The sequence below is a fragment of the Ursus americanus genome, chromosome 36 (assembly GCF_024610735.1).
Source record: "Ursus americanus isolate L20-20 chromosome 36, mUrsAme1.1.p, whole genome shotgun sequence".
In the NCBI taxonomy this organism is placed as follows: domain Eukaryota; kingdom Metazoa; phylum Chordata; class Mammalia; order Carnivora; family Ursidae; genus Ursus; species Ursus americanus.
The window spans coordinates 25,456,740-25,478,078 of NC_142162.1; the positions used below are offsets into that span (position 1 = coordinate 25,456,740).

The 21,339-nt window shown below is 57.0% G+C and overlaps 2 protein-coding genes across 2 annotated transcripts in view; both read right to left on the reverse strand.

Moving 5' to 3' along the window:
• The window catches only part of SPTBN5 (spectrin beta, non-erythrocytic 5), a 44,835-nt gene extending 32,888 nt beyond the window's left edge, over positions 1-11,947 (reverse strand). Inside the window, 14 exon segments of the mRNA XM_087859164.1 lie at positions 196-396; positions 809-1,015; positions 1,094-1,294; positions 1,383-1,536; positions 1,775-2,007; positions 2,128-2,266; positions 3,504-4,141; positions 4,970-5,198; positions 5,728-5,885; positions 7,938-8,054; positions 10,753-10,920; positions 11,182-11,337; positions 11,339-11,405; positions 11,868-11,947. Of these exon segments, the coding sequence (XP_087715290.1) occupies positions 196-396; positions 809-1,015; positions 1,094-1,294; positions 1,383-1,536; positions 1,775-2,007; positions 2,128-2,266; positions 3,504-4,141; positions 4,970-5,198; positions 5,728-5,885; positions 7,938-8,054; positions 10,753-10,920; positions 11,182-11,337; positions 11,339-11,405; positions 11,868-11,947 (2,748 nt within the window).
• A 2,637-nt stretch (positions 11,948-14,584) lies between these two features.
• Positions 14,585-21,339, reverse strand: part of EHD4 (EH domain containing 4) — a 79,423-nt gene continuing 72,668 nt past the window's right edge. Inside the window, exon 6 of the mRNA XM_045771346.2 lies at positions 14,585-18,661. Coding sequence (XP_045627302.1) covers positions 18,125-18,661 — 537 coding nt within the window. The 3' untranslated portion in view covers positions 14,585-18,124. The remainder of the gene's footprint in view (positions 18,662-21,339) is intronic.

The window sequence follows — 21,339 nt, forward strand, 5'->3', positions numbered from 1 at the left end:
ATGCCCTCCCCGACTCCCAGCCTGACCTGGGCTCCTATTGCACCCACAGCCATCTACTGACTTCTCATCTCTGCCATGACGTAAGCTGCTTGTGGCCAGCGTGCATGCCAGTAACTGCTCTGTCCCTGGGCTCACAGCTCGGGGGCCGGTACAGAGTAGGTGCTCCATGAACATCTTCTTGAACAAGAGTGTTACCTTTGCCAGGGCCTGCAGGCCCTCATAGTCCTGGCTCAGGCAGTCCTGTGTCTGGAGTATGGTGTTAGGGTCAGAGTAAGGGTCAGGCTCAGCAGAGGGGGCCATCTTCTGGGTGCCCGGGGGAGCAGAGTGGCCCGAGACCTCACTCCAGGTCCCCAGGTTCCTCCGGCCTTTCTTTGGAGAGCTCAGGGCAGACACCATCTGTGCTGACAGGACAGAGGGCAGCATGTCCACTGGGGCTCCCCTAAGCACAGAGGCTTGGCTGGGTGGGGCCAGTGGATGTCCCTGGGCTGGTAGACGCGAAGGGGGCATTCTAGGAGGAACCTGGTAAATGCCTGGAAACTGGCGGGGAAATGAGCAAAGCCAAACTATACCCAGATGACCTCTAGAAGCCTGGGCAGACAGGATTCCAGGCACTGGGCTGGTTAGGAGGCAGGATGCTGCTGAGGAGGGGTGGGGGGAGGGGTGGGGTCAAGATGCCAGGTCCCTGGTCACTAAAGCCCTCCCATCTCCACCTTCTGTGTGGTCACGGGAGACAGGGGCAGCACGGTGACCACGCGCGCATTCGGGGCCGGAGGCCCGTGGTTCTGGGGCGCTGCCGGCCGGCACGCACCGTGAGCGACACCTGGGCTGCGGCCGCCCGCGCCTGTTCGTCCAGCTGCCGCAGCTCGGCCCCGAAGGCGTGCACCGCGTGCTCCAGCCGCCCGTGGCGCAGCAGCAGGGCCTCGGCGGCCGCCTGGTCCCGCCCGCACGGAGCGCCCTCCAGCGCCGACCGCTGCTCTCGCAGCCACGAGGCCGCGTCCGCCGCGTCAGCCAAGTACTGCGGCAAGGAGGGCGGGCTTGAGCACGGGCGACCCCGCACGCCTGCCCTGCCGCCCACCGCCCGCCGCCCTGTTACCTGCTGCACGAGCAGAGCCGCCTGCAGCCGCGCCCCTCGCCTGGCCACCTGGGCGCGGAGCCGCTGCCACGCGCCCTGCAGCGCCTCGGCTCTCTCGCGGGGATCCGGCCGCGTGGGGTGCCCGGGGGCACCCAGGTCGCATCCCCTGCACACGAGATCAGCGCACACGGCCTGGTGGTGGCGCAGCTCGCTTTCCAGGGCCTGGAGGGGGGCAGAGTCGGGAACTGGGTGAAGGGAAGGGAAGAAAGGCTGGCAGAAAGGTGGGGACTGGTAGGTCCAAGGCAGGTACCTTGTGTTTCCGCAGGGCCACTCTGATCTGGCTGAGGTCCTGGCCCAGGGCCTCATCCTCCACCAGCTGCCTGTGCTCCCTCAACCAGGCTTCCTCCTCCTCACAGTTGTGCAGGAACTCTGCCTGCTGCAGGCTCTGCTCCAGCGAGACCCGCCTGAGGGAGAGCAAGGGGCCCAAAGGGATTGGGGAGCAGGCTCCCCACTGGGCTCACACACTTCCCCTTAGACAGGAGTTCTCTTTTTCTGGTTGAGTCGACAGGGGACCCAGAAGGCTTAGGTGTGAGGGTCAATGTGGAGGAAGTTGCCAGGTCAGCAGTATTTTAACCTGGGCAGGAGGAACACTGGGTTACACGGGAATTCTGGAGAAGGTAGAAGAGGGGGATGGGCTCTTACCGGGCCCTGACAAGAGACACCAGGCTCCGGTGGAGCTGGGCCAGGGCCTGGGCCTTGGCCTGCAGCACCTCCACGCTACCGCCCAGGGAGTCGTCCAGCTCCGCAGACTGGAGGGCAAGATGGTGCACATGGGCTCCGTGGGCTGAGACCTGGGCCTCCAGCAGGTCGTGCTTCTGCAGCAGCTCCACGGTCTCTGCCAGCTGCTGCCCACAGGCTGTGGAGCCGGCCAGCACCTGGCCAGGGGGGACAGGCGATTGTTGTAGCCCCAGGGCGCTGGGTCCCCGTGAGTGCCTGTGCTGGTGCACCTGCTGTGTTGCCCGGGGTGGGGGTAGGGCTGCTGGTGCAGGGCCCACCTGGAGCTCCTTGAGCTGGCTGGAGGCACTCTCCACCTCCTGCAGCAAGCTCAGCACCGCTTGCAAGCATGCTGTCTGCTGCTTTTGCCCTTGGAGACGCTCGAGGAGTCGCTCCCAGCGCCCAGTGATCTCCCGTTGCCTGGAGAACATGAGAATAACGGTGGTCTTTACTAGGCTGGGGTGCGGAAGCTACCTTGGGGGTCTCCAGCCCGTGGAGGGCTTGGAGCTCATGGAGCCCAAGCCCGGTGGCTGGGTGCTTGGAGCATACTAGCCTGGGGCGGTTGGGGCACTGTGTTCTTGCTTCTTAGACACAGGCAGAGAAACCAGAAGGAGGGTCTGTGAGGTTCACGTCTTTAGAGCCCCCAGGCCCTCTTTCCAGTCCCCATCTCAGATGATAGAAAGCAACTCCAACCTTCACGTCTGAGCTAAAATCAGGAGAACTCACTTTCTCACACCCCACATCTGATCTGTTGCAAATCCTCTTGGATTCAAAATACACCCAGAATCCCACCATTTGTCATCCCTCCATTACTTCTGTCTGGCCTAGACTATCACATAGCCTCAAACGTGGTCTCTCTGCTTCTGCCCCTTTCGTCTGTCCCCGACGTGGCCTCCAGAGTGGTCACTGTACAACAGGAGGGTGTGCCGCTCCCCCGCTCAAGCTCTCCCACGACCCACTCCCCATCAGCCTGAGTAAATCTGCTTTTACTGTGCCCTACACTACCCAGCATGCTGTCTGCCTCCACCCTCTGCCCCGGACCTCAGCTACTACTGGTTCCTTCGGTCAGCACTGGCCTCCACGCTATTTTTCACACACGCCAGGCATGCGCCCACCTTGGCGCACTGCGCTAGCCACTCGCTCTGCCTGGGGTAGCCCCCACACCCGTATGGCTGGCCCCTCACTCCTTTCTGGTCTTTGCTCAAGAGTGAGCCTCCTCTGACCACCCTATCTAACTCCCTCCCCTGCTGGCACCTCATCGTCCCCTATGCTTTATTACTATTTTTATCACGATCTCACAGACTATATGCGCATTTTGTTTTCCTTAGTCGTGTGTAAGCTCTGTGAGGGGAGGGATCATTGTTTGTCCTCTTCACTACTACATCCCCAGCACCTGGAACAGTGCTTGGGACATAGACACTCAGTAAATGTTTAGGGAGTGAATTAATCAGAGGTATCTAGAAAGGGCGGTGCTTCACCAACAGGGGTCCGTTACAGATGCTGGAACTTCAGGCACTGGTGGGAGTTAAATCTTTTCAAGGGAGCCCTGCTCCTGGAGATCACCCCTCCATGGCCAGGAATGGGCGTACGTAAAGAGAGGGGTAGGACAGGAAGGCCTTAGCCTGTTTTGAGGATGGTTTCCGTGCCCCGGGCTCACCTGCAGGCCACATCTGCCCAGCCAGGGTACTGCTCCTGCTGGAGGACGTCTGCGATCTCGGCCAGGGCCTGGAAGCGCCCCTCTTGGGGCAGGATGCCGGCCTCCAGCATGCCCAGCCTCTGGGTGGCTGCCTCCACTGCGGCGAGGCCGGCTGGCGGGTCTGCGGCTGTGGCCTGGTCCAGCACGTGCTCTGTGTCCATCAGAAAGCTCTCCCTGAGGGCTGCCTTGCGCTGGAAGCGCCGGACCAGGGTTTCCAACCGCTCCAGCTGTAGGACCCTCCGCAGCAGGGCCTGGCCCCGCGAGGCCTCGGCCCGCTCCAGGCCTGCCCAGCGCTGCGACAGCTCTGCAGGGCCCAGGCCCTCGTGAGGCAGGAAGGGCTTGCGGTTCTGGGCCCGAAGCGCAGTCTGCAGCCGGAAGAGCAGGGCCTCTGCGGCCCCTCGCTGCTGCAGGCGCGGCGGCTTCTCCTGGGTGCGGAAGAAGGCAAAGGCCACCAGGAGCTGGCGCGTGGCGGGCAGGGAGTCTGGGAAATCCCGCGCCTCCAGCTGCGCCTGCTTCTCTGCAATCCAGCACTGCAGGTCGGCCACCAGCTGCTGGTACTGCGTCCGCAGCTCCTCGGTCTCCTGGAGCTGAAGCAGGATCTGGAGGAGGCAAGGGGAGGGTTCAGGGCAGCACCTCGGGGCAGGCCCTGGAATGGAGGCGCTCCCCTTTTGGCTGCTGACTGACTGCCAGGGTTCCCTGGCTGGGGGGGTAGCTCCTTCTCCCCAGCTAAGGTTGCGCTAAAGTGGGGGTCCTTCCAGCCCCCAGAGAAGCGGGTCTGCCTGCCTCCCACACTTAGACCCAGGAGTGTGGGGCACCCATCCTGCCTTCCCCCATCTTATTTTACCCCTTTTGGCCTCACCTCTGGAGGTACCATTCTTTATCTGAGCTGTCTTTTCCTTCCCTGAGGCCCCCACCTCCCTAAAGCAGCTCAGAGCCCTTGGCCTCGATCATCTGCCCCATGCCCAGCTGAGACACCAACCCCGAGAACAGCCTTCCCAGGCCTTTGCATCTGCCACTGTGCCCAGAGAGGAAGAGAGCCTCCCCAAACATGGACTGAGCCCAGCAGGACTGTGCCTGTCCTTACAGAGCCCGGCTCTCCCTGAGCCTTTCAATCCCATTAGGAGCTTAACAGCCTAAGAGCACGGGGGAGGGGGAGGGACAGGAGAGGATGGAGCTCACCTGGCTCTCCCCGTTGCCAGGCCCTGTGCTGGCCACTGTGCTCAACACTCCCGAAAACATGGCAGCCTTCTCCTACCCCAGGCATTACCGGCTCCATTTGACAGAGGAAACGCAGAAAAGTTAGGGGCCACGGTCAAGACCACACATCCAGGAAGTGGCAGAGGCAGGCTTCAAACCCAGCTGTGTCTGACTCCGGAGACTTCACTCACCCCACCTCTCCTCAATGCCACCTTTGCTTTGTCACCAACCTTAGCAAGTCTCCTCTGGACCGTTAGCTCCTGGTGCAGGCGGGAGAAGTGATGGTAGTAGAGGGACACGTAGGTCATGATGGAGCGCTCATCAGGCTGGAGGGCCGCCACGTCCTCGGGGTCCAGCAGCGGAGCAATGCCCAGCTCCTGCTCAGCCACGCGGAAAGCCAGGTCAAGGTTGCGCAGGGGGCGCTCGGGGCGCAGGGAGCAGTAGTCAAGCAGGTCTGGCCTAGACAGAGAGCAGGCAGAGCTCTTCACCAGAGTCACTCCCTGCTTGGGTCTAAGGGACTTGCTCAAAAGGCAAACCAGCTCCTAGGCCGTCACACTTACCACATTAGTTTCCCCTGCCCGTAATCTGAGCCGCTAATGAAGGAACGGGGCTCTGATAGGGGAGGGTTAACTTCCTTCGGGGCGCCAGGCTTCTGGGTAGGGGGAGAAGCTCTAAAAGAGCAGGAACTTGCCAGGAAGAGGACTGAGAATAGAGTCAGGGGCCCAGAAAGTGGAGAAAGGGGGGTCAAGGCAAACCTGGCCAATTCCACGGGATTTCCTAGGGAAGGGGGGAGGGCCTCGCTATCAGCCTGCTCTACTTCCGTGCCCGGGGGGCAGGGGCCAGAGGGATGTGGGAGATGGGCAGCTTCAGGACCCAAGCCCGTTTTCGGAGTTCGGCTCGGTGGTGGAGGCCTGCAGGAGGGAGGCTGAGTCAGCCTCCGGCCAGGTCCGGGCTGGGAGGGCGCCGGTGGGCTCTCCCTCGTGCGCACCTGTGTGCGTGGATGAGGGCACCGAAGCCCAGCCCGTCACTCCAGCTGCGGGAGAAGTCGGTGATGTTGACATTGGCATAGCAGGCCGTCTTCCGCTGGCACCAGACCAGCAGCGCTTCCTTGGCAGACAGCAGGGCTGCGCTGGCCCCAAACTCCTCCTGGCAGGGCAGGACAGCGGGTCACCATGCAGGGACGGCTGGGAAGGCAGCAGAACCCGCAGGCCGTGGGAGGGGCGGGCTGGGCCTGGCTGTGATTCTTCTCCCCCAACCTGGAGGCAGGTGCGGACCGCTCTCTCTTCAGAGCGGCTGATTTTACTGATTTCATTTGCGGTGGGCAGGGACTGGGGCTGAGGGAGAAAGATCGGCCTTCCAAAGAAGTGGGGCGCCTGAAAGCTGTCCCATCCAGCAGCTGGCTTTGAGTCACGGCTGGTGACCGCAACAGCGGGAGCTCCCGTTTTTCCAGCCCTTCTGATGGGCTGGACGCTGTGTTAACAATGGGCCCCACGGAATTGAGGCTGGGATTTGTTAGACTGGCTCCTGGTTCCCATGGGCTGTCTGCCAGCCAGTACACGTGGCTCTCCAACCTCTCGCGGCCCCAGGAGGGGGACACTATTACTATTTACACTGTAGGGATGGCATAAGGAGGTGCAGAGGGGCAATGAGGGGACTGCCCAGCATCCCTCCACCAATAGGGCAGGGCTTGCCTGACCAGGAATGGCTGACAGCTGGCCTCTGACGGGCGAGCCCCCCTGTCTACCACCCTGATGCCTCACGGGGCTGCTGAGGGCAGAGCCTGTGCTGTTTCTTCAGGCCGGGCAAGGACATCTTCCTTTGGTTTCAATTCCCTCCCGCCCTCCATGTTTCTATTACTGAGAATTTCCTTTATTCTGTTATTCTTGGTTCCACCTGTCCCCACCCCTACCCTGCTCTCTCTCTTCCCCTCAGTGCTTCTCTCCCACCTCCTTCCTCCCATTTACTCCCCCTCCTCCAGCCTCCATTCCTGGTCCCTGTCCTGCCCTCAATGAGACTCTCCTTCTACCCACTCCCTCCCTCACCCTCACCTGCCAAAGGCCCCTCTCCTTTTTCCATCCCGGCTTCCTCTCATGTGCTCCATCCCCCCATCAATTCCTGGTTATAAACTCAAAACATCAGAGCCCAGCAGGCTGCATCGCCTCCCTTGCCCTTTGGGCCCGGGAGCTTGGGTGGGCAGCAGTGCAGGGGGGAAGCCTCAAGGCCTGGAGCACATGCCCTAAGCACTAGGCAGACATGACCCAGGAGAGAGTCTGGGGGTGAGCATGGGAGGGAGCAGGGGCAGCCAGCTCCCAGGGGCAGCCAGCTCCCGTTGCATCTGTTTTGCAGGGAGCAGAGCGAGAGCCGGTCAGGGGAAGGGGCAGCAGGGGCACCTGGAACTGGCTAAAGGGGACTGCGGAGGGGAGCGTAGCTGCACAGAAGGGCTTGAGGCCAGTTAGAAATTCACCCATCCATTCATTCATCGCATGGGTGCGAGACTCTAGGGACACATCCAGGCAAAGCTCCTGCTGTCCTGGGGCTCACAGTCACATGATGGGTTTCAAGGGTCCTCCTGGATCTGAGCCAGATCTATGGCTTCTTTTCATTAGGTTCTCATTCTCTAGGTTGGCTTTTATAACCTATTGGAATTGAGCTTTAGGTGGGGTTTTGGAAAGCACCAAGCTATGGAAGTTGATAAATATGAGCACTCCGTGTTCTTACTCTTTCCAGTTCAGTTGTGGGAAAATAAGAGGTCGACCAAGAGGAGGATGGAGGACCATCTCTTTGGTGTTCAGGATACTAGGGATTTGGAAACTTCTGGGGCCGGGACTCCCTCTGCATGTTTAATTTCTCCCAACAGTACGTTAGAGATGTAATAGAAGTGAGAGCGTTTCTGTGCCAAAGTAGGGAACAACCAAGCAGGATGAAAGGCAGGCACTAGGCAGTCACCTGAACCCCGCAGTTGTGAATGGCTTGTTCCCAGATCAGGATTGAAGGGCGTGAATCTAGCTGTCATTTCAGCATATTACAATCTCTCTGACAGTCTCATTTCTTCGCCCATGGTTGAAGAGTGGGTATTCACTGTGTGGACGCCAGGGTCTGTTGTGGGGATCCTAACAGTCAGGTGGAGCTGCTCTGTCCCCAGGGGCCGGGAGTGTGGCCAGGGTGCGCTGGGCTGGGCGGTTGGGGGCTGGGACATACCCCATCCAGGGAGATGTGGGAAATCTGGAAACGCAGAATGATGACCCAGATGAGTCCCAGGATGAGTGTCTGGTCTCCGTCCACGATGTTCTCTGGTCCAATGAGGGGTATTGGCACCTGTGGGCACAGTAGGCTGGGCTCAACCATGAAGTCCGAGTGCCAGAGAAGACTCAGAGTACCCAAAAGTCCGGGGAGCCTGCTGCCAGATGGGAGGTCCCCAAGGGAGAAGCCAGCAGGGCACAATGCCAGGCGGGTGAAGACTTTCTAAATGGATGCAGCTTTGGACCCAAGTCCTCCCGGGCAAAACCCCAGCCTGGTTAACTGGGCTGAACCACTGGGGTGGGGGTGGGGGTTCTCCCCGTATGTGGGCTACAGGTGAACAGGGGCAAGATCAGTGGTTCAGCCATGGGAGTTGGAAATAAAGCGTCATAATAATCTATGAGCTCAAGAGACAACAGCAACTGTCTGCCTCCACCTCTCAGGGCATGTGGGGATCCCCAGGGAGTGCTTGGGTCCTTGGCTCCCACTTCAGTCTCAGCCCGCATCATCAGTGGTCCATCTCCTGGTAAAAAGGCAGATTCCCAAGCTCCACCCAATTAGACTCTCTTGGGCCAGGGCCCAGGATTTGCATTTGGACAAATACCTCACGTGGTTTGCCTGTGCACTAAAGTCGAGAACCCTGCTGCCCTAGATCTTGCCCACATGGACAGGGAGGAGGAATGAATGAGGGGAGACAGAAACGGAACGAACATCAAAGCGGCACGGGACCTGGGCCCCTTCACCCTCTGGCTCCTTCTTCCTCTCCCGGATCACAGCGCTCCAAGGCCTGTGGGATTCTGGCTGTTCCTTGGGATTCTAGGCACAGGCCTTGGGGCCTTTCTACTGGCTGTCCCCGCTGTCTGAAAATATCGCCCCCAATAGCCACATGGCTACTTCCCTCTCTTCTTCTAAATCTTTACTCAAATACCACTCTTTCAATGGTGTTTTCAATAGCCACCTTCTTTAAATTAGAAGCCCAGGGTCTATTCTTCCTGCTCAAACACACTTGCTCAAACTCCTTAGCCTGCTTGGGTAGGGATCTTGGTTTTGTTCGCTGATGTCTCCCTAGTAGCGTGGCTGGCATATGGTGGGTAATGGCTAAGTGTGCACTGAACGGAGAAAGAAGAGGGAAGACTCTCCGTAGGACGTGGCGGGAAGCTGGCTTCAGCCAACCACCTGCCTGGTGGGCGGGGCTGCATCCCTTTGTTGTCTCCACCCTGTGTCCGTGTCCGAAGGGTCCACCCCATGCACCCCATGCTCAGCCTTCTCCGGCACACCTGAGCCCTTCTGCGTTCACCTCAGCTTGGAGCTGGAGCAGCTGGTCTGGGGGCGGGGGGTTGGAGTCAGCTCATACCAGCTTGTGGAGCTGGTCTTCCCGCTTTTTGTCTAGTGGTTTCGCCCTGGTAGCTTGGTCCGCCGCGGTGGAGGTAGCAATGCCAGGGAAACTAGCACATGCTACAAACGAGGGCTTTTAAGTCCCCGGGGCCGAGAGCTGGTTGTTACACATTTACCAGCCCACACTGATCTGGGGTCAAATCAACGGTCTTCCCTGAAACTGCAGGCCCCTTGCAGTCAGGTCTGTGCTTTGCTGACTGCGGTCCCCAGAGCCTGGCATGGAGTGCCCGGCAAATGACACGGCCTCCAGAAATGGGTGCATCCCACATTCTGCTGCTCAATCACCCTGTGTTGGGGCAACAGTATGTATAGTGGAGACAAGGCTGTCACCTTCACAGACTACGTATTAGTGACATGCTGTGTGCGAGGGGAGCTGCAGAGCCTCTGACCAGGGCCACGGGGCGCCCACTCTTCCCAAGTACCTGGAAGGGAGAGGGCTGGCTCACAGGCTATTGTCCCTGGGACCAAAAAGGGCCTGGCATTCTGTGGCTGTCAGCTTCTGCTCCTCCCTCTGCTTGGGGACTGCAGTGCCCGCATACCTGGCTTTGGCTTCTAACCGCCCTGGCCTCTGTCAGCCGTGCCAGGCTCCCAGGGGGCTGTGACTGCCAACCCAGGACATGAGTGACAGGCACGCACACTCAGGTTCTGCCCAGCCAGTTGCAGGCTCCAGGAACAGCCACCTCATGGGTTCCGGACCTGAGGCCAGGAGCCCTGTGGGCTTCCCCAGTATGGCTCCCAGTATGAACGCCCCCTGCCCAGGCCCCTGACGCTGGCCATGAGGATCCTTCCATGCCCCTGGAGCTTTTGCCTCCTTTCGATGACTATTTCTTTGGCTGGTCTCTTTCTTGCACGAGACCGTGGCTCCATCCTGCTTGTGCAGCTCCTGCCAGCTAACTGAGCCAGCTTCTCCAAGGCAGACGTGCGCCTCTTCCCTCCGCCGCCCGGCTCAGTGCGCACGGCTCTTCTGTGTCCTCCGCTCAGCCTGCCTCCCACAGCCCTGCATCCAGGCTCTGCTGGCCCGCTGACCATGGCTCTTACCTGCTCAATTATTTCCTTATTTAGGAAAGGAGAAAGTTAAGAGTACAGGGAATCTTTCAGTGTAGAATCCTGCAATTCTCATTGCAGGCCCCAGTGCATTTCAGTCCCACCCACGGGGATGATGGCTGTCCCTGCTCCAGTGTCTGTCATCCTCTAAGCTGGGAGCACTGGTCAAGGAAGGGCTGGACTTTCTGGACCTCTGTATCCCAGTTGCTACGCCTGGATTCCGGCTTCAGAGCCTCCGCTCTGCCCTGGCCAGCCCCGGAAAGGTGATCAAGGAGCCCAGCAGATCCCCGCTGCCCGCCCCAGCACCTTGCCCAGAAGCTGGCTCCCCAGTGCCCACCTTGGCCCGGAGGAAAGCCAGCGCGCGGCTGCTGTTCTCCAGGAAGTGTGCCCTCATGCGGCCCCGGCTGGGGGGTGGCAGGGCCTCCCCCGAGATGAGCTCCAGCAGCCGAAGTAGGTGGGTGCCGTCAGCCAGCTCAGTGTACAGGTTCTGGATCTTGATGCCCACCTGGGAGGGGCAGGGAAAAGCGCAGGGACAGTCCCCCTCACCTGTCTGGCCCACCCTGGAGGTGCAGTCCAGGGCAGCTTCCTTAAGGAAGGCGGACTGGCCTCAGCTGTGCTTTACAGTCAACAGAAGTGGCTGCAGCTGGGCTCTGGGGTCTGCGAGAAGTCTCAGCCGGATGACCTCATGGCTGGCCCCCAGAGTCCACTGGCCAGGGAGCGAGGGGGACAGCAGAGGCGGACTCTGGGGGCGCCCCGCTACACTCACCCGGCCGCGCTGGAAGATGTTGTTGATCCAGTTGGTGAAAGTCTTCTCCTGCATCCGCTTGTGCTGTGCCTGCAGCTTGCGAATGTGGCTCGTCTCGTACGCAGAGTCCATGGTGGGACAGGACTGGGGGAGCGGCCCTGGGGCTGGCCTCCTGCTTCAGGTGCCCTGTGGCCCCAGGGAGCTGCTGGGGACTGTGGGACCGACCAGCCAGCAGGCCTGCAGACCTTTAGGGATGAGGGGCCACTGGATATTTCTCTAAGTTGGAGATGTTGAGGGGCATGGAGGTTGGGGAAGGAGTGTGAAGGGTCCCTACATTTGGAGGGGGGGTTTGCGGCTTAGGGCCTAGCCAGATAAGATTCTGGAGTTCCCGGCTGGTGCCCTACACTTGAACGCCTCAGAAACCTTTGCCCCACCCCACTTTCCAGATTCCTCGGACCATGGGGACTGGCTGCTACTCCTCGGGATGAAAAGGGCAGGCGGGAAGAAAACAGGAAACCGCTCACCTTGGCGATGTCTGTGCCTGGAAGGAGACCCTATCGGACGGATGGAAATGGCAGATAGCAGGGGCTGTGTGGGGAGGGAGAGAACCACAGGAGAGGCCAAGGCTGGAGCTGGGGCCATGGTATGGCCCTCCTCTTGAGCCGGCAGGCAGGGGTGACGGCACACAGCGGGCATTGTCCTCCCACCTGCCAAAGGGCGTGGCCCAGACTGGGAGGGGGTGGCTCAGGAATGCTGCAGCCTGTGGCCCCAGGATCTCCTCCTTCATCCTCCCCCCCAACCTCGGATGCTCCCAATGTCAGCACAGAGGCCCGTAGGATGTGCCCCGAGCTGGCTCTGGGTGGGAGTGCCGTGGGGGTGCTGCAGTCCAGGTAAAAGGCACCCACATGGCCAAGCCCCTGGTTAGAAGCTTCTGCACCCACTTCCCAGTGTGGTACTGCCCTTTGTGAGCACCCACAGGGGTGGGGATGGGAGGGAGCATACTGGCCCTCTCATCCTGTCCAGGGGAATGGCACCATGGAGGGAGGGGAGTCCTCGGACCCCGGGGCTCGGCTTTCCAGGCCCTGACTTGGCCCAGGGCTGAACAGTGGGTGCTCCCTCACGCCCAGGGGCCACTTTCTGAAGGGCACTCTCCCTGGGAGGGGTAACTTGGAGCTGCAAAGGCCGTGGGAATGAGAGTCTCCTCCAAAGCCAGAGACACTGTTTACTTTTGGGGGCTTCATGGTGAGCCCCCAACATCCGTGCTTCCACAGAGCCGTCTGGGTCTCGGGGCTCAGGGCAGGGGCTGTGGCAGGAGTCTGCAGGCCACTCTTCCTCCCTCGCTGAGCAATCTTGAACTGCATGCCAGAGAGAGTTCTAATTAAGGTGGCTTCACGAAATGTTCTGGCTAACCTCAGGGTCATCGTCACTGGTCTGGGGTGGGTGTCTGTGGGTTCGTCCAACAGCCCCGGAGACTGTGAGAGGAGATGCCGCAATCCTCAGGCAGGTGTCTCTGGCAGCTGAGGCTGGTGAGAGGAGCAAAGGCCACAGCCTGCCCTCCAGAGCTAGGCAAGACTCTGGAACCCTGGGCCCGTGGCTGGGAGTGAGGGGCATGGTGCTCTTGGGGTGGGGCCAGCTCCCCTGCATCTCAGAAGAGCTTCCTCCCCTGTTGCCCTGTGTGGTCCCTCCTGCCATTGGCTGGCTTCCCGATGTTGGAGTGAGCCCAGGCTTCTTCCTCGCTCACAGCCCCAGTCCTCAGTGGCCGCCGCTCCGTGCTCCCCAGAACCCCACGGTCTACCCTCCCACCCTGTCTGCTTGCACTGCCCCCGCGCGGCCCCATCACGGCTCCCGACTCTACACCTTGCCCGCACATCAGCCTGTGCACAGCCCCCCAGGTTTCCTCCCAGAGCACAGCTCTGCTCACGCCCATGGAGACTCCGCATTGCCTCAACGGGACCAGAGCTTTCCTGCTCACACTGGGGCTTCGGCTGTTGTTTCAGCTTAGAATGTCCCTTCTGCTCCTCATTGTCCACATTTTCCTATCCTATCAGCCCCAGTTAAAATCCTGCTCCTTCTAGCAGGTTCACCTGCCCCCTCTCTCCCAATTTGTTTCTCCTCCTCCTAAGAGCCTTGGTCCAGGGCATCTTGTATGATGTGACACCAGAGGACAGGCTGGAGCTGCGTGATGCTTTGCACACAGACCTCCACAGGGCTGTTGTAGCAGCTTGATGAGTGGGGCTGGGGAACTGCTCTCCTTCCTCCTTAGCTCGGATGCAGCTGAAGCCATTGCACGTGCAGCAAGGACTGGCCCCTGTTTTGCTGCAACGGATTGCAGCCCCTGCTGAAATGACAATACCTTGTTCGTCAGTACCTAGTTTTGGATTATTTATGTGGTGAGTAACTAAAATCTCAAGTCAAACAGATTTAAACAATATAAAAGTATTGGCCCAGAGGACTGAAATGTCTGGCAGGAGGAGGACTTGAGGTGAGGTTTGACCCAGCAGTTCAAACGATGCCACCACAGGCCGGAACTCCCTCTGCCTTTCTCGATGCTTCCTTCACCTCCATGCTCCAGAGGGTGGTTGCCGCCAGCACAACCTCGCTCCTCTGTCCCCAGGAGCTCTGGCCACTCCTCTCAATGCCATTCATACTGTTGTACCAATAGGCTCACTTCTCTACACTGCATGGTTCAGAGAAGAAAGAACATCTCTCTCAAGAGCTGGAAGAGAAGTCTGAGGGGTTTGGCTCTCGTAGGCTTGAATTGAGCCACATGTCCATTCCTGAACCAATTTTTGTGACCAGGGGGACAAAATACTCTCGTTGGCTCAAGCCAATCAGGACCCACCCTGGAGAGGTGTCTATCTCACCCAAACCTTGTGGCTCAGACGGAGGGTGGGCAAGTAGGGAGTGCTTTGCAAAGGAAATTCCGGGTCTGGATCACAAGGGTAGATGGGTGATGGTGGGGAAAACCCAGATGTCTGCAACGGGGGTGTGTGACAAGTGGCAGCAGCAGTGCCAGCCGGCCAGGGGGTGCCTACCCTAGCACTCCTGCACCTTCGGGCACAGGGGCTGGCCTCCGAGCTGGAGAGGACGAGGCGGCAGGTACCCGTCTCCTTTGAGCGTGCTCAACGATGCCCTTCCCAGCCTCCAAAGGGACCCCCATCCGTAGTTCCTTCTGTCCTGGTCTCCAGTCATCCTCTGTTGGGGCCTGCTCCCAGACCTGGCCTCTGCCCCCAGCAGATGGAGCTGCTTTCCAGCTCAAGAAGCCCCACTGCGGACACAGGAAGAGTTGAGGGGTCACAGGGATGGTGCTCAGAAGGGGCCCACACTCCCCCCCTAAGTCTTCTGCCTCATTTCTGTTGGATCCCTGCTTTTCTCCTGGGACAACTGGGTCACTGGAAAACCAGAACCAACGGAGGAAAGGTAGTACTTTTTTCAGAAGTTTATTGATCAATAGATTGTGTCTGTTCGGAATTTCTAAACAAGATTACAAAAAATAGAAGCATGGTGTATTAACTGCATTGGCTAACGGACATGTAACTTGATACACTCTTAAATTAGGCCCATGTTTACCTGCATAAACTCAGTGGTTATCTGTCCTAAGAATGTTATTTGTCTGCTACGTTCCGCAGAGGAAATACACAGCGCCTCTGTTAACCGCTTTCCTTCTCCTCAAGGCAATTTGCCTGGGGTATTGCTCTGGGCCCAATGAAGGAGTGTAATGGCGCCCGGTGGGGAGGCCGCAGTGGTGGCTGTCAGGCCGAGACTCCGGCGGCTAAGCCCACGCCTGGCAGCGGGCTGCAGTGGAAGACATCCCCGGTGTGGCGGGCAGGCGGCTCCTCAGGACACCCAGCAGCGCGTGGCAGAGGGCTGTGGTCAGGGGCAGTGGGCCAGGGCTCTGCGGAGGCTTCCCCTGCGGGCTGCTACTCAGGCAGGGGTTCAAGGGAAGGCAGGAGGCACTGGCTTCTCCACACACACTCTTTGACCCGCCTGGACACCCAGTGCCCGTGATACAGAATTTAACTCCTCAAAGGCCCACCGTCCTGCGGGAGGAGTCACAGCTCCAATCTAAAGACGCTCTAGCTGCATGATGACAAGTGCTCCGAGGAGAACCCAGGCCAGAGAAAGGCAGCGACACGAATGGCCCTCCCCATCGCAGGGTGAGCCCTGGGCCATCCCAGTGCGCGGGCGAGGAAGCAATCCATGCACCACACTGGGCTGGAGAGTGTGAGGCTGGAGCAGGTTGGACGTCTGCATGTCGCCATGAAACTGGAGGGTGTTGAGATGTGTCGGTCCAACGTTCCTTTGCGGATCGGTTCAGGACGGCCTCATTAGCAGGCTTACAGCTTGCAAGCTGACTCTGGGGGGGGGGAGGCTGAAATTGTTCTCCCCCCTAAACTCAAGGCTGTGGAGGTTTGTTACATGGTACCAGGCGCTGTGTGGAAAACAGATTCAGGATTCTTAGATCTTTCGTGGAATTGTGGAGAGCATGGAGGGTCTCAGTGCTGTTTACCTACCTCCCCCCTTCTGCCCAGCTGCAAACCCTTGGCCGAGGGGGTCCTTTGAAAATTGGGGTGGTAGGCGGAGGGCAATGCGGTCGGGCAGTGTGAACGGAATTCTAGAGGGCTCTGCTGTCCCCCAGCCCTGCTCACAGGGAGGCAGGATAAGGGGTGTTTTGGACACAGACTCGAGGAACTTTGTGCGGGTCCTGGGAACATATGGGTCCTCATCCTTGGCAGCCATCCCTGAGGTTTTCCAGGGCTTTTCTTTCCAATCAGCTTTTCATGATGACTTCATGTTGTAAGAGAAGATGTTAAGAAAAATGGGTGTGTGATTTCCTTTTTTTTTTTCCTTTCTCAGCAGGGAAAGGAAGCAGCTGCCAAATGTTCTGCCCCTGACGGCGTGGGGGCGGCGATCACAACACCACGAGAAGGTTCCTTCCCTGTAGAAAGCAGAAACCTCAGTCCGCTACAAGCTTTCCTAGTTGTCCCTGCATAGACAAAATTGGCCATATCTGCACATACACACATTGACAAGTATCACGAATACATACTCATGTGGTGCATGTACGTACACACATCTTTATATATGACGAGAAGAATTAAAGGAGCAGGATAATTCTGAACGGAAAATCAGCTAACGCGGCATCTCCAAACCTTTGGGCCAATGACTTCTCTCTTCTTCACTGTTTTGCCCTTTGCAGGACTCCCTTGTGGGTACACACTTGGGCAGTCCTCATGCGTGCACCAAACCGTCTGCTTATATTACAGTACTGACATAAATCTTTTCTTTGCTACGTTTCTGATTAACTTAAAATTAATTTAATTTAAAAGTGCTCATTAAGAATAAAAATCATATTATGAATTTACTTCTCTTAAAGTGACATTATTTAGAAACTAAACTAGAGAGTGTGAGGACTGGTGTCTGGACAAAAGCTTCCCCCAAATAAAAATTTTCTCTTACGTCTGCATTTCTGACCCTGATGTCACAGGTGATATCAGAAAAGGAAAACAATGTGGTTTTTGGAAGGCTCGGGCGGGGCTGTTATTTCCTTCACTTCGATGCCGTGCGGCCATCACCATTTTGCGCCTCTCTTTTGTATCACGTAAATCATAATGACGTGAGTCCCCAGGCTGCAGCCCACAGAGGAGGGAGGGGCCAGCGAGCGTTACCTGCCTCCACCTCCATCTGATGGGCGCCTGAGCGAGTGGACCAGACAGCTTTATACTGAGACTCAGAGAGAGAACACTTGGAGCCAAATCTGGCCGGGTGATGGGCATGCATGGTATGACCCTCACCGCCTTTTGAAGAAAAGGTTTCATAGGAAAGATTCCGTCCTGTGTCTGTATAAAAGGCTTTTCCTGTAAGAAAGAAAAACTGGACATAATAAAAATGCCTGTTTTTTTTTTTTGAATAAAAATAGTGTCTAAAGCTAGAGAATGACCTTTTCTACCTGACAGCCTGGGGCGGGCTCACCTTGTGTTCCCCGTGAGTCCCTAGGCCCAGCACACTGCAGGCACCGAGACATGGGTTTAAATTTAAATCCTGCCATTGACCAAGGAGCCTTGGGGACATGTCACCACACTGACGACTGCAGAGAACCACTTCTTTCCTTTACTGTTGTTTGAATATGATAAATAGACTTTGCTACAAATTATGGGACAGACTAGTAAGAAAAGCCAACCTTCAGACTTCAACATGGCTTGAATACTAGAAATCTTGCCAGGGGCTAATAAAGGTTCTGAGTTCCAAATTCCTAACCAAATGCAACTGGGAAGGGTCCGGGGTGGGGGGAGCTCCGGGTGGGTTAGTCAGGGGGTTGCTGTGTATCACAGATGCTCTCTGCTGACCTGGCTGCCTGTCCTGCTTGAGCCTGCAGGAGGGACGGGGGCCCACACAGGCACAACCCGGGGGCAGCAGTCTTCTCTTTGGTAGACGGCCGAGAGAGAATAGAAACCTTCTGTGCTCTATTGTTTTCCACTCTCAGTACAGCAGGGAACAAAATAAATAAGATCAACTTTGCTCCCTTCTGGTACCCTCTAAGGGACCGACAGGAGCCAAGGCAGGTGCATGATGCTGTGTGGCCCAGTGCAGCCCAGGCTCCCCGGTTCTGGAAGAGCCCCCGGCTGACTCCCTATGGTTGTGGGATTCTCTACAGCCCGCCTCCATGTCTATGTCTCTCTAGGCTGCCAAGTACTGTGGTCAATTTCTCTTTTTTCTCGACCCTTCAATCTCCTTATCCACCCCCTCCTCCCAATATTTTAATAGAAACCCAGGGAATTTTAGAGGTGAAAGAACCTCATATCTAGTGTCCCGTGACTGCCCGCCTCATTCCACAGGTGGGGAAACCGAGGCCCAGAGAGGGCAGTGCCGTGGTCAGGGTCAGTGAGTCAGTGGCTGCACGGGCCTCAGGCCCAGGCCCCCCAATCCCTACCACCCACGGTCTGCCTTGAGAGCAGCCTGCAACTCAGTCGGCCTTCGGCAGGGACTTCCTGTGGGAGGGGGGCACGAGGTGGGGGGGCAGGCTGCTGGGCAGCTCGTAGCCATCGAGCTTGATCTTGATGAGGTGCTTGGCCAGCGCAAACTCCTCCTCATCCAGCATGCCGTCACAGTCACAGTCGGCCAGCTTCCAGATCTTGCCCAGGACGCTGTTGGGCAGCTTGGACGTCACCATCTCCTTCTTGGCGTTGACACCGGATATCTTGCCGTTGACGGGCGACAGGGTGTAGAAGAGCTCATCGTAGATGGGCTTGTCTTTGGCCACGACCCACTCCTCCTCATCGGCGCCCTCCTTGGCGCCCTCCCCGTAGCCCTGGTTGAAGGGGCCCTCGGTGGTGCCGTCGAAGGCGCCGCCCTGCACGAGCTGCGTGGGCATGCTTATCTCCTCCTGGCTGATGAGGTTCATCAGGGACGAGATCTTGTTGCTCAGCATGTTGTCCACCGCCTCGATCAGCTTGGGCTTCAGCGAGTGGAATTTGGTGAAGTCATAGTTCTCCAGCTGCTCCTGCAAGAGGAGAAACCACAGACTCGGTCACATGCCCTCACTTCGGAAGCAGATGGGGAGAGGGAGAGCTGGAGGCAGAACTGTCCTTTCAGCACACATCTCACCCCTGGGCTGCTCCGGAGCTCTCTCTTTGGTGGGGTCCCCACACCCAAATTCCCCAGATCCAGGAGCAGCTTGTGGGGCAAGAAACAAGATGCTTGGAAGACAACTTTTTTTTTTTTTTACAGTAGCTAATCTTTGACTGGCGGCCGCGTGAGGGATAGCAGTCCCCTGGGGCTTTGGACACCCTTCCTTCAACCTTGCCTCTCTGTGTGTGCGTGCTCTAGGGATTTAAGGTCTTTTAAGGTGATCTGATGACATACTTCTGTTGATCTTCGCTGGGAGTGAGGAAGGGCAAGGGTGAATAACCCTTTTGGATGGACAGCACATGGGATGTTCTGGAAGAGCCAAAACGAGAGCCCGTGGCTCCTGCCCTTTGGCTAATGCTCTTCTGTGCTGTAACATGAAGCTGGGTCACAGGGTCTTTTTAGGTAGAACAATTCTTTAAGGACGTTGTTTTTGGATCACTTAAAAAAATGTCGTTTAAGGTATAAATAAATAAAAGTTGAAACTGGTTTAAGTGGGAGAAGAGTAGGGATGGGGTTGGGCGAGTAGGAATCCAGCCAGTAGGGCTGAGTGTCACAAGCCCGGGCAGGGCAGCTCTCGGCTCCACCTGCCAGTGGAAGTGGCCCAGCAGCAGACAGAGTGGCAGGAACACAAGGAGAGCCCTGGGACACAGCAGTTGCCCGACTCGGACGGGAGCCAACCGTAGATGCCACGTAGGCTCTGTGGGTCGCTCTGTAGAAACAGTCCTTCCTACCTTGGTTCTCCTTGGTTACTCATCCATCCATCCATATCCATCCATCCATCCATCCATATCCATCCATCCATCCATATCCATCCATCCATCCATATCCATCCATCCATCCATATCCATCCATCCATCCATCCATCCATCCATCCATCCATCCATATCCATCCATCCATCCATATCCATCCATCCATCCATCCATCCATATCCATCCATCCATCCATCCATCCATCCATCCATCCATCCATCCATCCTTCATCCATCCTTCATCCATTGACCCATCCAACATTTACTGGCCATTTGTTATTGCCAGGCCCTGTTTTGGAGCCTGCGGATAATATAACCACGAAGAGCCACAGTCTCTGCCCATAGGGAGCTTCTGTTGTAAAAGAAGGATAACATTCTAGTTCTTTAAATTCCTGTTTACTTTCAAAAAGGGTTTGACTTAGCTTCCAGTGGAAAAATGATAACATGAAATAGAAGAAAGTCATTAGAAAGGGAAGAGCTAAGTAATTAAGAGGGAGAGGAAGGGGACCATTACATCAGAATTCTAAGGTGAGAAAAGCTACTGTTCCTCAGATGCCGTGGCTGGGGTGCCCGGGTGGCGGGGGACACACCCTCTCACTGCATGAGGGAAGAAAGCACCTGTTCGTTGCAAGAGATAAACTTCTTCTGAATTCTGAGAGTGACCTGGGGCCGTTTATGATCTTTGAAAAATGTTTTCAACACCACTTTTGCCAAATAAATGCAGAAAATTCCAGGTATGGAAGCTTTTATATGGGCTTTACGTGAAATATTTCTGTTAGGAAAATTCTAGGCGGCCAGCAAGGGGCCATCCGGGTGTGCAATTTTCTGGAGATGACGTAGGGAGACCCTTGAGTAGAAGAGGTTTCACTCAGACCCGACTATTCTGGGCAGAAGTAATGTGATGGGCAGTTAGGGAAAAAAAGTAAAATTTTGTGCAGTCATAAATATCACATCTTTATTGTAAAAATTTGGGGAAAAAACTGATAGACAAAATAAAAAATTTAAATCACTTATAATTCCATCACCCAGCAATAACTTCCGCTTTCTTTGGGCAGACATTTCTAGCCATTTTTATAGATGCGCGTTCACATGTATACACGTGCGCGTGCGCACCCCCCCCACACACTTTAACTGAAGTAAGACCACACTGTTTGACAACTTTCGATTTTAAGAAAAAATGTATCACATCTTTCCCTGATAATAATTTTTATACAACCTCACTCTCCAGAGCTGTTTAATATTGAACTGTCTAGCTGGGCCATTCTTCGTTTACTCTGTCCTGTGTGGTTGGACGTGTCTCCAGTGGAGAGTCAAAACTGCGGCGTCAGAGGGTGTCAGCAGGGCAGACATTCTGTGCTTCCCTTAGAAGGGGAGCCCTGAGCTTCAGATGGAGGGACAGAGCTAAAAGCTAAACAGCTCGATGGGTCTGTCGAGAGGCACCTCTAACACTCTTCTCAGCAGCAAACTCTGACCCCTTCCAACCATGCAGGGTTCGAACCACAGGCAGCCTGTGCTCCGCTGAGAGCCGCAGGGTGCTGCGGGCCCGGTTTCTAAGCCCATTCCGGTTTGTGTGTCGTCTGTCCTCTCTGACAGATCATGGTCACCTGCATGCCACTCTGATACCAGCACTCAACGACGTGGCTGACATTGGGGCTCCGACTGCCACTTGCTCCGTCAGCCAGGGGATGGAGAGGAGAAAGCCCAGGAGGAGAGCAGGCAGCCTACACAAAAATCCGAGTGCTGCTGGGGTAAACAAGTCTGGATTCCCCCGGGTGCACAGACACCTACCTCCCTCCTCATG